Raw genomic sequence first — 18219 nt, 5'->3', positions numbered from 1 at the left:
TATGGATCTGCAATTGGATAGCTATTTTCGTGTATGGGCGGCGGCTTTCTACCCGCTGTCAACTGCAACTTCACAAATAAGCAAACCAGGCCGAATTAGGCCTTCATTGTGGGACGGACGGATTGAAAATGGGATGAGGTACTGGAAAAGGACTAATTGGGTAATTGAGGTGGGGGGGGGGGGGCACGGAATTAGCCCACACTTTCTAAGGGCAGCCCTCTATACATGTATATGCGTATATTTTCTTTATTTTCTTTGTAGGTAGAAATTGTACATCAGGCGTAAGGAAATGTACCCATGATATAATTTACAAATAAATACAGCTCAGTGACATCATCGCTTTACACAAACTGTTTGGACAACCACTGTGGTTCTAACACACGGCTTTATGGCTTCCTCCTTGCAGTTTTTCCTCATAGATATTGATTACTATTCCGGGCATCACGAGATCCGGTGTCTCTCCAGGTAGCCACATCTGTACATGTGATGGTCCCTAGGGAATGCGCTATTCCATGTTACGTCTTTTACAGCTTATAGGAATATATATTTAGGGGGTCCAGCCCTAAGAATCAAAGTCTAAACTGGTCAGTTCAATGTTGAAGCAGACATAGGGGTAGTAGTCTTGGGTGTTCAGCTGCAAGCCGGGAATATCCATTCCAATCTATGGGAACAAGTTACCATGATCAGTGTTAGGTTAAAATGTCTCTGTTTTTAATAAATTTATCACATCAGCGTGAGAATGTCATCATTGAAGGTGTTGACATTCAAGGCGACAGGGATAGAATTAGAATTTTGATATTGTTTTAAGTATCTATCAGTTTTCCGAACTCTAGCCTGATGGAAATGTTGGCATTCTATGAATTTGGATGTTTTGGAGATGTCTACATTCTGCTTCTGTCACTCACATCCCATCTGAAGCGGTCGGCCTGCGTGGCTTATTGATGCTACATAGAACTGCATAATTGTAGCCCCATCTGACACACTTTCCAATTCTAAAAACTACATCTATTCAGGGGTAGGTACACTACCCTCCCCCCACCGTCCCTTATCCCAACCACGCCACCTAGCTATCGCCAAATATTATATAAGGCACTATAACTGTACATGTTACTTAAATACTTTACCTAAATCAGTAGGTACAAGCTTGCTTGGTTGTATGACCTGTGGTTACACTGTGACTGCAAAGGTGAATGGGCATATTACATAATCAAGGATGGACTTGTCCACCTTGTTGTACAGACAACTATTATTCTCACTTAGGGCCTTATTCTAGTTCACTCTTTCTGACAAGATCCTTTTTAGATGGACAAACCCATGTGCACCCCCCCCCCCCCCCCCCCCCCCCCCCCCCAAAAATGGCCCAAATCACAAGTTACCTATAATCGCACATGTAATAGTGTGTGATTTGTGGTAAAATCTCACGTTTTTCAGTGATCCAAATATCACATTTCAAAAATCTAATCCAGATGTTTTCTCATTGAAAACCTCAATCGCAAATGTTATAGAACAATGTGATAATTATCAAAAATTGGCAGAAAAATAGACCTGCTTATGGCATGCACGTTGCTGATCAGTGAAATCTGTGCATGGTTCTGTCCTAAAACAAATGTGTAAAAAACTGTGGGTGCCAGTCCTGGTCCCCCAAATACAAGTAAAAAAACGGTGGGGATCCCCTGTATTTAAGAAACCAGCACTGAGCTCATGGACCAGTCCTGGTTCCAAACAAAAACATAGGGGCCCCCTTATTTAGAACCAGCGCCAGGCGCCAACAGTGTAATGCCACAGCTGGAGGACAATTTTTATTTACCCCCCCCCCCCCCCCAGCCGAAACATCACCACGGGGTCCCTAGGGGAGTGGGGACAACACCCAATCAAGTATCACCCAGGCTACACAGTGGAACTTCCCGTTACTAAAACATCGCCAGAAATTGCAAGTGATTTCTGACCACAAATCTGCACCCTATTACATGTATGATTACCATGTGACATGTGCGATATGGTGTAATTTATTGAATTTTTTTTTTATTTATTTTTTTAGTGGTCTGAAAAAAACCACACCCTATTATATTTCACGCCCGCTCCAATCATGTCTGTTATTATCACTTCTCTATATAAGTTTTCCATAACTGCACCACCAAATCTTAGTTTACGTGAAGCAGAAGTACCGTTTTACCACATCTCAGCTGCGATGGTAAATTTCGTTGTCAGGACTGAAGCAATGTATTTAGAGATTCCCATTTATCCACCGTACCATTCGCACCCTCTCGCTGATCTCCAGCGCTGTACTTACATCCTTCATATTTGCAGCTGCCGCCTCATCCAGGTGTCTGAAAATGGCATTTAACACATCTCGTAATCGTTTCATCGATTTCTTATTGGGCTGTAAAATGACTGCGTGGAAGTTCACCGGCAATCCATACCTGAGGCAGACAGGAATGATAAGGAATTACAAAACTCAACAATGTTGGAAGAAAAGGGCCTTAAATGACAGTCTTGATTCAATCTAAACCATAAGTACATCTGCCAACAGCTTCTACGATCGCTCTGTAGATTACTATGCCAATGGAGTGTGTCTCCCAATACAAACCACCAAATTTATCATAAAAGTGGTTTCAAACGGTGAGATGGCTCGTTCACGCCACGTGCTGGGGGGGGGGGGACGGGGGGACGACGACGACAACAACACCAATACTGCCACACAGCCCTTGTATCTGGCTAGCTGTGTACCCGGTGACCAGTAGCGCTGGGCATGCACTCTGACGATATGGCAAGTGGCTATTACCAACTAGTTACCAACTATACAATGGATGACCATCAATGATTTCACCAACTGATGGTCATCCCTACTCTTCAACGGACTAGCAGGTGGGCCCAACAGAACCTGTAGACAGGGCTTTGTGGGTGTCAGGGTGGAGCTATGCTCTGTTTCCTAGAACCTTGTTTTTTTAAATAAAAAAAAATTGGTTATGCTGTGTCATCGATATAGGGAAACCATATGTCTTTTCCCATTGATGGCAAAAGCATTTCACCTCGGCCATAAGCCATTGATGATTAGGAATCATTGAAGGCCGATGGCCATCCCTATGCATGAGTCACCTCAAGTTCCAAAAAAAAGACATAATTGTACATAAACCGTAACTAAGAGCCCTTACTATTAGCTCACCTTAACCATGACCTTGAGTGACACTTAATGGCCCTATAGCGCCTTCTAGTGGTAATAGGCTAAACTACACCACGAGTTTAGGCTACGGTCATTCACACCGCCAACGGCCTTCCTTAGGGTGCGTTTCCCATAGATACACTTATAAATTATGTGGTCATTATTTAATGATTAAGTGAGCAAAACAATTAGTATTATAGGGGCAATTAATATGTGATTATATTAAAGGGGCAATGTCATTTGCATCATTTTAAGGCGGCAGTATCTAATAAATTAATTATGGGGGCAACAATGTGTGGCCACTTCAAATCCTCATTTAAGGGTTTTACCCACACCAAGGCATCTCATTCCCTTAGGGGAGTGATTCTCAAACTCATTCCTCAGGACCACCAACAGTTCATGTTTTTTCCAAGTCACCCAGCAGGTGCACAGGTGTAGTCATTATTCACCGACACATTTGAAAAGAATGTGTAATAAATGTATGAAGCTTGGAGAAGTGGTATCTATTCCCATAAAGAATGTTATGTGGAACATCATATTGCACCAGCCAATCAGCTCCAATATGTAAATTAACAGTTAGGAGATGATTGGCTGGTGCATATACCATTCTTTATGGGGATAGATACTACTTCTCCAAGCTTCATACATTTACCCCTCGGTGAGGAGACATGGAAAACATGCACTGTTGAGGGTCTTTGAATACAAGTCTGGGAATCACTGCCTTAGCCCATGATTCTCAATGGGCGGTATTCAATGTGAATACCGGCGACGTGCAGCGAATCCTGTTTAGGATTCGCTGCACATTCGCCACTGGTCGCCGCGTTCCGGAGCCTCGCCGGCTCCGGTATTCAACGAGTCAGGGGCTCGCTGCCCCTGACCGGCGAATATGAGCTCCTGCGGCGAACGCTGCAGGGAGCCTGAGGACGGTGGCAGGCAGGGAGATGGAAGTCTCCCTGCCTGCCCCAGAACGTTTGTGGGGGGGGAGGTGGGCTCCCCGGGAGCCAGGCAGCACAGGCTGCCCCCCGGGGGTGCCAGCAGGGGACCGGGTATATTCACTACACCCGATCATGAATATGTAGTGATCGGGTGAAGTGAATATATGAATATCTAATGAGCGGCTCGGCTCCGGCCCCCTGCTGTGTAAAAAAAATAATATATATATATCTTTTTTTTAAATTAAATATATATTCATGTGCTTACAGCACATGAATAAAAATAGCATGCCCCTCCTCAGAATAAAATTCCTGATTTTTTTACACCAATTGTAAAAAACAAAACACTTTATTTTAAAAGTTCACCTTCCACTTCACCATAAAAAGATAGCGATTGCTACTCGGTGAATCATGGCGAAAAAAACCTTGAAAAGTATTCGCCATCTGGTCATTGAATAAGGTGATTCACCGTTTTAGGCAGAAATTCGCCTTACAGCACAAAATCGCCATAAAAACCTGGCGAATCAGCCTCATTGAATACCGCCCAATGTCTTTGTGCTTGTCATTTTCAGGCAAGCAATAAATGTACCTTACATGCTGACTATACAGTATATTTCTCACCTCAGGACGGACTCCACAAATACTCGCAAAGCTTTAATGTGGATCCAAGCAATGAAAGCTTCACTGAAGTTTACCTTCAGCCAGCGCAGGAGAGGCCCCTGTAATACAAGATGGCCGACAATAGGTTACAAGACAAATGTGAAGAGGACATAGGTGCTGCAGGCTGTGACAACATGTGGCTTTCTAGCTGCTGAGGAACTACATCTCCCAGCATGCAGTATAGCTGCCATCTTGATATAGTATGTATTGTTGTGTAGCTCCACAACAACAAACAATCTAAAGGTTAATTACTTCTACCTAGAAACTCCTAAGTAGAGATCCCAAGCGCCGACCAGTCTTACCACACCCCCTAGGTTCAGTGTCACCGGTGGCTGGGTGCTGGACAAGCCCAGAGACCTGGCCAACCTGTGGCTCTCCAGCTGTTGTAAAACTATAAGTCCCAGCATGCCTTGCTGCAGTTTTGGAATTAGAGAATGCTAAGACTGTGGAAATGCATGCTGGGATGTTTAGTGCCTGCTCATTCCCCCTTTCAATTGTATCACGCCCCCTTTTTCGACAGCCAGAGTATGCACTGGGTGTCACCACAATAGGTGACCCATCTGCCTAGGTTGAGTTTGGCATACTTTTATTGTGTGTAGAGGACCAAAGTTTAGACAGATGGTGGATGTACTCTGGGCCAGCTGACAGGTGAACTGTCTTTCTCAAGGCTCTTGACCTGTCGAAACGCGTTGGTGGAGAGGAGCTGTGCAGTGATTTCACCTGCAACCCTGGAAGCACCTGACTGGCAGTGAATGGCCATACTCTGCCAACTCAGGTACGATTCCTTTTTGTTCTTCTAACACCTTTGGGTACAGGCTGCACCCTGCACACCTTTTATGTTTTATCTGAAATAAAATCTTTGAAATAAGAGAGAAAGTTTTCTTTCTTTTTTTTTGATGTTTGGGGACGGTTGGAGGAATTCCGCTATAACCGCCTAGCAACACTTGTGGGATTCAGAAAGATACCTTTATACGATTAGAAAAGTGATCGTACATGTGAGTACGGTACGAATTCACCTTTTTCCACTCCGATACTTATAAAGATGTGTATATGAAATTTAAGGATACCTTGATGTGCTTGTACACCCATTACTCCGTGTGAGTGCGGGTATGATATCCGTTTGAGAAAATCTTGTTTATTTGGGCTAACCATTTTTATATGGATCCCATATACATACATTTCTAATTCATGTATGTCTATGTTTCTATTTTTTATGAGCTACTATTGAAGCAAACAAGAAACCAGCGCCCATCATACATTGGTTCTCTCTCTCTAATGTGACCCTCCTGTCTGATTGGATGGAGATAAAGTACCAGCCAACCAGCTCCTAACTGAATTTTCAAACACAGCCTGTAACTGCTAATTGGCTGGTACTTAATCTCCATCCGCTGGGCAATACAGAGGGGTTCACCTGAGACTTACATACTGCTGCTTCTTATCTGCCTCCAGCTTAATGATCTCATTTTTCTCCGACTGAAGCTCTTTCTCATTAAACAAAAACTCCCGTACAATGAACCTAGAATCAGGAAAGTGCAAGGGTTTTATTAAATATTATTATTATTCCTTATAGTAGTATTACACAAATATAAATAATCAGTATTGCAGTAAAGTCATATCTTACATAGAAAAGTGATATGCTGGCAGTCACAATACCGACACCGGCATCCCAACTGCCAACAGGAGATCAGCGTCATTATGCGGTACAGATGCTGACGCCGGAATCCCAAACATAAGTATGCAGGTGAAATGTGAGTCGTTTAGTTTACTCGTTTGGGGTGGGCAGCAGTATTCTGACTGACAGCGCCCACTGCCAGTCATCCATATGTATGCCATAACAGTGTGCTGGGCTGTGAAGGATGGCTGGTTCTAGCCAAAATCACAGCTTCTATGGGATGACTACCGCAGCATAATTCGGGTGTAAATAAGATATAGCTTTTAAGCTAACTACAAGTCCCAGTGACACTATGGGCCTTATTCAATGCGTCCGGCAAGGGGGTTAAACGGTGGGGATCGCCTTAAACAAGCGACCCTTGCCGTTTAACCCCTGTGCCGGCCGCTCCCCCTATTCTACGTTCCAGGGGTTATAACACAAGGCCTGATTATGTGTAGGAGGCCAGCCGCAGTGGCCTGATTACCACCTTATGCTAATATCAGTCCCTCTTCCTGCATATGCCTGGCTCCGCCCACTCTAATTCCATTTGCAGCTGCAATCATTATTGTTAGAACCTTGCCCACCCCATGCCCGGTGCAAATGATCCACCTGAGATAGGCATCCCGTATCCGCCAGCACACCGCCAACCAGCACCGACGTCTGTCTACATGCCAACAACACTCCTATGATGCACAAACCAGACGGACCAGTTGATTTGTACCTGGCGTCATCCAATTATATGACTATGTATTAATTTGATTTGTCACCCACAGATCGCCCTCTCTCCTGTGCCCCATTATTTCCCGATTCCTTAAATGTAAGCATGATGCTGGCTGTCCCCATGGACGGAAGATAGTAATAATAACAAGTACACATCTCACTTGTTTTCTCGAGCTTTTGCTTTGAATTCGTCAATGACTTTTCGGAATAGGGTGACTGTAAACAAACCTCCTTCTGCATCTTCCGCAACCAACCTCCAAAAAAAGAGACAGGACAATGAACAACAGGGCGAGACTTGCCAATCCCCGCTGACCCAGAATCACCCCTCCTGCATCCAGCCTGTCACAGCAGCCCTTCAATAACCATTGTCCCTATTTAGATACAGCACAAGTGCGATCTCTTGCAGCTTAAAGAATAACTATTGATGAGATTCAGAGCAGCAGCCACTGTTCATATTTTTCAAATGACTAAGGGAACCCAACCGACAGAGTAATTAAAATAGCGGAACCTTATTTTAATTACAATATCTTTAATACTGTATGTACTGTATATGATTATGATTCGTGCTCCACAATTAAGCCCCCATCACGCAAACATCTTGATTGGGAGACTTCACCAACTGGGCGTAATGGGGACACATCCTACTCAGGGGTGGAGTCTTTGGACACACACACACACACACACACCATCCCGCGGCATCGGGATCAAAAGCAGAAATAGATTGGGGCAAGTCTTTCTCTGCTAGATCAAAACGAGGGCTATGCTTCTCAACAAACACCCCTCCCCCCCACACACCCCCGTGCCATCCCAATAGGAGGGCCATGCTGCTCGACTAACACCCCCCCCCCCCCCCCTCTGTGCTCTCCCAAAAGGATAACCATGCTGCTCGACCCCACCCCCGCGCCGCCCCAGGTCCCGGTGGCTCCTGATACCAAATCGATATCAGAATCCTCCACATGTGGGTACAGACCTTAACCCTACTACCGCCTCCCAACCTAACCCTACTACCGCCTCCCAACCTAACCCTACTACCACCTCCCAACCAGAATTTGCTCTCTCTTTGTCCCACTCCCGTCAGTTGCAAATTAAATGAGTTTTTTTTATTTATTTTTTTAAAAGGGTACCAATAACAAAAAAAAAAAAAAAAAAGAATCGCCTGGCCTCGTCAGCTTGGTGTGCCACCTTCCAGCAAGTGCTGCCCCAGGGCATGCCTATTGAGAAGTCCACCACTGCTCTTTGGTCAGGTCATAGTTGCCTCCCCTCCTGCATTCTGCAGGAGACTCCCTGAAATAGCAGCAATCTCCCTCTCTCCCTCATTAGTCTATCAATCTCCCTCATGTCACCTAGCCCACATTACACTGTTACATTATTTTTTTTTTTTTGGGGGGGGGGGGGGGAGGAATGAGAGATACTGTAGAAACATTTACATTGAAGCATCAGCGCCATTTCCCAGCACCTTACCAAGTATATTAACTCTTACTAACTGCTTTGAGGTCATCTACATTTGGATATAAGTCATTTAAAAATATTCCTCTCAGATGTAGCAGTACACACCCATGATTCTAGGTGCCACGTTCACAATCTCTCCAAGGCCCTTATTTTGGTTCATTCTTTCTGACAAAATCCTTCTTAGATGGGCAAAACCATGTGCACTGCAGGTGGGGTAGATGTTACTTGTGCAGAGAGAATTAGATTTGGGTGGGGTTTTACTTCAAAGTGAGATCTATATTGCAGTGTAAAAATAAAGCAGTCAGTATTTTCCCTGCACAGAAACAAAATTACTCACCCAAATCTAATTCACTCTGCACATGTTACATCTGCCCCCCTGCAGTGCACATGGTTTTGTCCATCTAAGAAGGATTTTGTCAGAAAGAATGATCCAAAATAAGGCCCCATATATGGAACTAGACATGCCCTTTAAGTGGAGCATGACACACACCCTCAATGGGGCGCTGTGCAAAATTCTACTACCAACTATACAAAACTAAACTAGTTTTCAAAAGTAGGCAAGTATGGGTCAGGTACATCCTGCCTCCAAGTCTCCTGGTTAATTGAAGTAAGTGCAGATTGTAAGGACTTACTTGGTTGAGCGAGGTACAACCATGTCAGACAGGGACTCGTAGGTTTTTTGCCACGCAGCATAGCTTGTCCTGCAAAGCAAAGTACAATCCATGCTTAGGACACATAGATAATAGTCTGACTCTTGCAGTTTAGTCTATCGCTGGAATGTCCAGGGCTTAACATATTATAAGTGGGGAGATGTATCAAACTTTAGAATCAAATATAGTGGAGAGAGATAAAGTACCTACAACCCAGCTTCTAACTATTATTTTTGAAATACAGCCTGTAAACTGATGGAGGCTGATTGGTACATTATCTCTCTCCACTTTATCTACCCATAAAATACTCCACTTAGAAAAGTCCAATTTGTACATAAGGTGTGTGACCTCGTCATATTGTCATATTTTATTAACAGTTAGTTTTGGAAAATGGAGCACACAGAGGAAACCAAAATTGGAACACCTTCAGAGCGTACAAACGCCACACTGATAGGCACTTGGGGGTTATTCTGGTTGAATAGCAAGGCTTGCGATTCCCCCAAACCCCACCCTGCAAATGATCCCCCCCCCTCACAACGCTGGTTCGCCCGCACAGGTTGCAATTGGATGTCTAGTATAAACATCCATTCCTATGCTGCGGGTAACCTCCCACATCTTCCGATGGTCGCCAACCATCAAAAGATGTGGAATGTACACACACATAAAAGTGACTGTCAAGTCCCTTCCATATGCGTGTTGACTGGGACGGATATGGGCTGCTGAGAGGGGTCATAATGGCAGTTGGTTACTCTGCAGCACCTGCTCCAGCAGTAGTGTACATTTATCAGCCATTTACAAGGTAAAACCAAACTACAGATGTAGCGCCTCTCAGCCAGCCCAGGGAATCGCCAGATTCTCACATGCACGCTCGTCCCCTTCACTTGGCGGCGGATAGTGGGGTTAGGAGGGGTGCGGGCAGCGGCGGGGGATCGGTGGAGGGCGGTGGCGGGCTCAGTCAGAACGGGGCACGTGAGTTTCTTGTGCGCATTTGGCCCCTTCTGTCAGCTGGCGGATGGCGATTCTATTGCCTGGGTCATAGGCACTGGCGTAACTATAGCACCGCAGCCACCGCGGGGGGGCGCTGTGCATATGGGGGCGCCAGGGGCTGCGGTGCTATAGTTACACCTCCCCCCAATCTCCCGCAGGCTTAACTATTTCGCTGGTCCCGGCGGCTCCGTTCTTCTGCTGAGGACCACCACAAAATGGCCTCCCCCATATAGAACACAGTTCTCTGAAACTGTCTACTGTATGGTGGCGGCCATTTTGTGGTGGTCCTCAGCAGAAGATCGGAGCCGCCGGGACCAGCGCAAAAGGTAAGGCTGCGGGGGATTGAGGGGGGGGTTTGAATGGGCGGCGGGGGGCGCCCAAAACTTAGCTACGCCGCTGGTCATAGGGCCGACTCAATGAAGGTCGACCACTGAAGGTCGACACCTAAAATAGGTCGACGTGGCTAAAGTTGACACAAGCATTAGGTCGACAATGGGAAGATAGATAGTCAAAAAGGTCGACATGAGTTTTTTACGTTTTCCGCTACGCTCGCCATGCTTCGGGCACAGTGCCTGACTACGTTCGGCACCCTATTATATTCTCCCACCATGCCGTAGCGGATGGTAGGGTATGACATAGGAAAATATGAAATACCGCCTGTCGGCGCAAATAAAAAAGTGAAAAACTCATGTCGATTTTTTGACTGTCAACCTTCCCATTATTGACATAATGCTTGTGTCAACCTTCCAACCCTGTCAACCTTGGCCATGTCAACCTATTTCAGGTGTCAACTCAATGTATGTCGTCCCTTTGCCTTGTAAATGGTTGCTGCTTTAAAAAAAAAAACCACGCAGACGTGCACAAAGTCCCGAACCTCCGGCAATTCGGAGGCTACGGTACTATATTTAGCCCATAGTTATTTTCCTGTCATTTTGCTTTGTAAATAGCCCCCATAGTCTACAGTATAACTAAAGGCTCTCCACAGCCAACAACACAATCAGTTACAGCAGCAGAACATTGGACCCATCTTACTTTGGAACGACCACTAATAGTGTGATGAGATATTCTGAGTTCAGAACAAAGTCTTCTTTATTTACAATGTCAGCCAAGGTCCTGGTGAGGAGGTTTCCCCTGTGGAATAATGGAGGAAGGAATCAGTGAGGATGGGGCTTCTTGCATGAGAACATTTGCATTCATTAATTAAAGAGGCCAATTGGAAACTACTCCAAGGGTTTTATATAGAAGTGAGTAGGTGACTGTATACTGGCAGCTTGTAACCTAAAGGGCCCCATACATCAGCAATTAATTGTGACAATTTTCAGATATGGAGATGATTGCCACAATTAATTTTAGATGTGTGGGCTCCCCTTTTGGCAATCCCAATCAAAAACGCCAATCGATTGCTTAATCAGGTTTTTAAACATGTTTATTAATCTGGTATTATCTGCAGATCTTTTTTATATGTGTGGGCATTCCCAATTCATCTTCTTCATCTATTTACATTATGAACAGCTGAAATGACAATCGATTGGGCAATTTCCAGATATGAAGATGCAATCTTTAGATGGAAAAATCTGCCGATCACTGAAATAAATCTGTAATGTGTGGGCAAAGTCAGATAGATTGTAAAATCCATTTATCTGGCCAAAAAATCCCTGTATCTGGAAATCCATAAATTGTGATTGCTGATGTATGGGGCCCATAACACATAGTGAGATATATGTATGAATATTAGTGCACAGCAACTGTAGTGTTATCCATAGGACCAAGCAGATCATCTGATTGGTCCTATGGATAATACCCATAGTACCACAATGATATCTAGAATAGGCAGGCTAGACTGAGAGATATAAAGAGGCAGACGAGACTAGATGGGCCAAATGATTCCTATCTGCCATCAAATTCTACATTTCTACATTTCTATGTTAATCCTATGGGTTGGTAAGGGACAATAGGGTAGATTTAGTATAGCGGCGCTCAGCCTGCTTCGGGGAGACCGACAACATGTATTAACATCTTGCCTGCCAAAACAGGGGAGCGCAAACTCCCCCCTCCCTAACACTGACACGCTGTCTCCTTCACCCCCGGCTGGCTGGACTGGGCATGTGCGGGATCTTACTCACACAAGATCTCCAGCGCAGCCCAGAGTCAACAGCAGGGAAAGTACAAATTCCCCTGATCGCCGGTTAATTAATCCACCCCAATGTAACAGCTTTCCTACTTTTTTTTTTTTAATAAATAGTCCCAATTGTCTAGTAGGCCAGAAATTACTGATGCAATGAGGTTCCTATTTGCTAAATTAATAGATAGATAGATAGATAGATAGATAGATAGATAGATAGATAGATAAAAATATTAAATACATTAATATAGCTATGCAAAGTTGCAAACCCTATGTCTATTGGACTACTCTTAAGTTTGTGGACAGTAACAATACACTCAAGCGCATGCAAAGCATAAACATCTATACGTACACCGTTTTCCTCTCCAGGCTGTGAAGATTGCTTTTGATGTTGTTGTATGTAAGAGCCCTTGACTTTAGGTCTGTTTCTATTTGTGTCATTTGCTATAATAAAAATAAATAATTAAGTATAATCAGTCTTGTCGTTAGTCCCAATTTAAGGCATCACATTACATTAAGCTTTGAGTGGAGTTATTCCTTAATAAACCAATAAGATGTTTTCCAAACAATATTATTATTATTTTCAAATATATTTATCCTTCAAGTTGATATAATTGTGCCCAATCACTGTAAGGATCAACTGTGGCTTCTGTCCAATCACTGTAAGGGTCAACTGTGGCTTCTGTCCAATCACTGTAATGGTCAACTGCAGCTTCTGTCCAATCACTGTAATGTTCAACTGCAGCTTCTGCCCAATCACTGTAATGGTCAACAGCGGCTTCTGCCCAATCACTGTAATGGTCAACAACGGCTTCTGTCCAATAACTGTAATGGTCTACTGCAGCTTCTGCCCAATCACTGTAATGGTCAACAGCGGCTTCTGCCCAATCACTGTAATGGTCAACAACGGCTTCTGTCCAATCACTGTAATGGTCAACTGCAGCTTCTGCCCAATCACTGTAATGGTGAACAGCGGCTTCTGCCCAATCACTGTAATGGTCAACAACAGCTTCTGTCCAATCACTGTAATGGTCAACTGCAGCTTCTGCCCAATCACTGTAATGGTGAACAGCGGCTTCTGTCCAATCACTGTAATGAACAACTGAGGCTTCTGAGTGGCTCAGATCAGGAGCTTGGCTCAGTTTATCCTCATTCTCCTTGAGGGAATAATTTAGTTAGGTCTCATGGGACCTATGCACACAGTAACTCCATGGCTGAATAACACTAGTGCAGGCCTGTGGGCAAAGCAATGTAGAGGGTCCATAACCATCCTCCAGCGGTGGAGGGAAGGTGCTAGTAGCGGCTGTGATGTTAGGGAAGGGTGTTGGGCACTATCGAACACAGTTGTGCGTTCTAGCAGTTGGGTCCTTATTGGTGGGTTATTGGCCACAGGTGGAACCACATTGGATATGGCACAGAGGAGGAGTAACGGAGCTCGGGAGCAACCTCTTAAAGGGTCACTGTGGTATGATGAATTCGGGCACTGCCACTGAGTAATGGTGGCTGGCGATTCCAGAGTTGGAGGGAGGGAAGGCGGACCGATGCAAGCTCAGGGAGGAGTGGAGGAGGCGGGTGAAATCAGCTCCAGGCCCATACAATTGAGGGACCATTGGGCAACTGTCAATTAGACTCATAGGTAGAGATGGCCCTGATGGCATTTTCTCTTGTGTGGTATGTGCTAATGACTGCACATTGCAATTAGACGGTTTGGTAATGTTATTATGTGTAACATCCATTCGCAGGCCCTGCAAGGGATTCGTCCTTGCCAATAGGTGGCGGCCGGGCCACCATTCGCAAGAATTCCCAGCCTTGCAAATCAACAAGAATAACCCCCTATATTTCCTATATAAGGTAACATTACAGGTCATTATGATGAATAAAAATGCTTGCCAATTTTCACTCCTATTTTGACACATTCCCTTGGCTCTCTGCATAATAGGTCTGCTTTAGGTGTTGGGAGAGGGGAGAATTTCTGCGCTCCCCTGCACCTTAGTTCACAGTAAGCAGTCGGGCAGTCGTCTCAGAATTTACTACACTCTGGTCTGCTTGTTGTAGTTTCTGCTTTACAGAGCCTTCTCATTTGGTTATTAGATTTTCTTAGCTTTACATATACATTATACATTTACAACAGTAGGTGGCAGCATTGCCCAAATTCTCAATAAGCAAAATAACTACCCTTTTCCAGAAAGCCTGAAATACTGTAGTACACAAAGATATGCACTTGGCCTCCAGGATTGAAGATAAGTTGTAGCAATAAACATCTGCAGAATATAACTGACTTTACAAAACCATAGTTGTGATTCATGAGATTGTGAGCCTTAAAGGGGATGCGGTCAATTTGCCGGCGGTCGGGATCCCGGCGTTCAGAATCCCGACACTGGAATCCCGACCGCCGAAATCCCGAAACTTTCTCCCTCCACGACACCCATAGAGGGAGAATAAAATAGCGTGCCGAGCGTAGCAATCCACGTCCCCCCCATGTCGGGATTTCGGCGGTCAGGATTCCAGTGTCGGGATTCCGACTGCCGGGATTCCGACCGCTGGCATTACGTATCGGATCCCCTTAAAGACACACTTATTTTTTACGTTTGAACAAACCGAGGGCCTGATGCACGTTGATTCGGTCCCTGGTGTGTTCGCACCGGGCCCCGATGTTTCTGTCCTGTGCATGCGCATATTCGCATTTCGATTTCGCTCCTGTGCGGTGACTTGCACAGTTGATGTGGCACTCACATGGGGAGGGGGTGATGGAGGCGGCCAAGGGTCATTGCAAATGCCTTATGTTTCCTGGGCTTACCCACAAAAAAAACGCTGGGTGCGCCCAGGAAAAGGCTGGGCATCCCCATGCAAACACAGACGGGCAGCTGCCTGCTAGGGTCGGGCGGCTGGATCTCAGACCCAGACACCGCAAGTCTAATTCCGCCCAGACTGCGACCGTTGAATGATTTTGCCCCCGTACACTACCCTGTGAATGAATGTCAACATTTTGACCCCGCCGACCTACTGCATGTCAAACTTTTGGGATAGACCTATTGATAGTCTGTGTAGACATTGTAGATCTCTCACCCGGAACCAGCTGCTTATTACACGGGACACCTGTGTGCACTGTGATGTAACTGATGTAATAATGAACAATCGCCTTGCCCTCACCTTGGTCAGAGAATCTGTTATGTTGTTCAGAGATTGTTTCACCGGGTACTTAGCCATGTCCCACTCAAAACGGGATAAATAACTGATAAGATCAACTGCAAAAAGCAAAAACAAAGATCAGTTGTGCAAAAGGCAAGACATAGCGATGCATTATATGAGCAGCAGGAAACAGCTCTGTCAGACAGGATCAAATACAATCAAATAAAATACAACTGTCGTGTTAACAGACTGACATCCGTCCGCATGCGGCACAGAGGAGAAATGTTCAATGGTTACTTACCATCAAAGGACTATTCCTACTGTGCTGGGCGCGTGTCGGCTGCACGGGCACCAACATCATGCCCCTGCCCCAGACTGGCCGGGGTATGTCTGCGTTCGCTGGGGCCCGCCCAGTGTTTCTATGGGCGTTGTACCGTTTTAACACCTATGAAACGCAGAGGGTCGACCTGGGAACGCCCCCTGCCTGTCAGTCACCCAGCCAGAGAACGGAAGCCTTGGCACAGTCCGTACGCTAGCGGACCCTGCGGACGCGCATAGCTTACCCTGCGCATGCATGGTTTATCGATGTTCGGAGGATCTGAATTGGGCCTTAATTGGGCTCCAAACAGATCTGATTTGGACCCTAAGGGGTAAATTTATTAAGCTCGGTGAAGTGATAAAGTGTCTGGTTTTTATCACCGGCCAATCAGCTCCTAACTGTAAAGTTACAGGCTTGGTTTGAAAAATGACAGGTAGCAGCTGATTGGCCGGTGATAAAACCAGACACTTTATCACTTCACCGAGCTTAATAAATCTACCCCTAAGTTTGCTCCCCAGTTGCCAGAGGTACGATGTTTGCTGCCTGTGGAAGAAACCTGAGCGCTTTGTATTAATGGTTTGGCTGAATGTGAGGAGGAAACAGGACAGGAAGGAGTTAATGTGGCCTGCCGGTGTGGGGCGGTGCATGATACGAGATGTGCACACTGCACAGGGTTGTCTCCTCTCACTGATAGCTGACCCTAACTATTACTTTTCCATCTCAGGTATTAGGAGCCATGAAACTGACACCTCTTGCAAAGGGCACCAACTGTTCCCTGTTTCCATTGCTCTAATAGTGGCATGATTAGTAGCTAACCTGTCATTCTCCTGCTGAACCACAACTCCAAGCATGCTGTGTAAGTTAGTTGCCAAGGGCAGTGACAGGTTGTCTTAGCATTATTTCATTCTTTATGAGGAGTGAAGTCTAGATGTATTGTTTGTGTACTGTCATATCTACATGCCATAATGTCAAGGTGACCAACTGTCCTTTAGGGAGAACATTCCTTCTTTTGTAAGTTCTGTCCTCCCTAGAAAAGTGTCCTCCTTTATGTCCCTCAATAACATTGCTGCTGCCCATTCCGTGATCAGACCTCTCTCTGATGGCGCAGTGCTGTTCCTTTCTCGGGCTCAAACAGTAGCTTCTGTACATGCGCAGAAGCACTGTACATGGCCATAATATAATATCCACATGGGAGCTGCTGCTGCTGCGCACCCGCCCGCCCACAGCACCACCCTACGTCCAGACTCCAGCTAGCTGCGCAGCACACCCAGCCCAGGCCCTGTCTCGAGGGGAGGAGGTAAGAGACAGCTCAGGGCACAATGAACATATTGGAGATGGGGGTAGCAGAGAACGGGAAATGGGTGGGGGGGGGGGGGGGGGGGGGTTGTTTGCCAGTGCTCATATGTGTAAAAATGTTTTAAATGGGGATGTACAAAATGGGGTCGCCCCTTTGCTACCAGGCCATGCCCCCACATTTCAGGTGTACGCCCACAGATGTATTAAACCTGGTGAAGAGATAAAGTGGAGATAAAGTAGAAGGAGATAACGCACCAGCCAATCAGCTGTGTTTGAAAAATGACAGTTGAGATATGATTGGCTGGTTCCACTTTATCTCTTCAGCTGCTCTGTATAATTTTATATTATGCAAATTATAGATGTTACTTCTGTGTTGATTGGTTGCCATGGGACATTTCTCATATACATGATGATGTAACCAAGATCTGTGAATTCTATTATCAAGTAGTATTTAAATCTGTTTACTGATATCATTCAGTGTGCTAAGGGAAACAATGTGTTTCGGGGTTCCGCCCCCCAGATTCAAACTTAGTATTAGGGACCCACCAGAAATGAGGCCACCGTGAAGCTGGTTGGTGGGCAAATATTTCTTGGCCAATTAATATACCAAGAACCTCTATTATTGATTAATAATATGGAGTGTGCATCTGCACCATGTATTTTTCTTTGCAGAACTACAAGTCCCAGCATGATAGCACCTCATGTATCTTGGGTGTGCATTCTAAGATCCCCCCCCCCCCCCTATAACTATGACTACTAACCAGGAAGTACCTGGATTATCGATAGTTCACTACATGGTTGAACTATAATGTTTTTATTAATAAAGTGATTAAATAAATTGATAAAGGGATAAATTGACATTATTTTTATTCTTGTATATGAATTCTGCCTTCTAGATTCATTCTCTCCCTATTTTGTATACGTTTTGTATTACAGATGTAGCCACTGTCATCTATCCCTATAATAAGAATAAGTGAGTAATTGGATTACTCTGCTAATCCCCTACTGTATTGTTCTATGTATTGTATTGCAGCTGAGAACAATAGGATAGCCATGGCCAGCCATGGTGAGCCATGGCCTAAGGAAGATAGATGAGATGGGCTCCTACTGTATGTACACACGGGTGTGCTGATTTTGCCACTGA

At 45.1% G+C, this 18219-nt stretch overlaps 1 protein-coding gene across 1 annotated transcript in view; it reads right to left on the bottom strand.

Moving 5' to 3' along the window:
- Positions 1–240: 240 nt before the first annotated feature.
- Positions 241–18219, bottom strand: part of ATP6V1C2 (ATPase H+ transporting V1 subunit C2) — a 39413-nt gene continuing 21434 nt past the window's right edge. The window contains exons 4-12 of the mRNA XM_083174798.1: positions 15482–15576; positions 12684–12775; positions 11242–11340; positions 9205–9273; positions 7285–7377; positions 6175–6268; positions 4714–4811; positions 2291–2420; positions 241–661 (exon numbers count right to left, since the gene is read on the bottom strand). Of these exons, the coding sequence (XP_083030924.1) occupies positions 563–661; positions 2291–2420; positions 4714–4811; positions 6175–6268; positions 7285–7377; positions 9205–9273; positions 11242–11340; positions 12684–12775; positions 15482–15576 (869 nt within the window). The 3' untranslated portion in view covers positions 241–562. The remainder of the gene's footprint in view (positions 662–2290; positions 2421–4713; positions 4812–6174; positions 6269–7284; positions 7378–9204; positions 9274–11241; positions 11341–12683; positions 12776–15481; positions 15577–18219) is intronic.

This window comes from Crinia signifera, chromosome 3 (assembly GCF_055691185.1).
Source record: "Crinia signifera chromosome 3, ASM5569118v1, whole genome shotgun sequence".
Classification (NCBI taxonomy): domain Eukaryota; kingdom Metazoa; phylum Chordata; class Amphibia; order Anura; family Myobatrachidae; genus Crinia; species Crinia signifera.
This window is presented reverse-complemented; position numbering and strand designations above follow the sequence as displayed.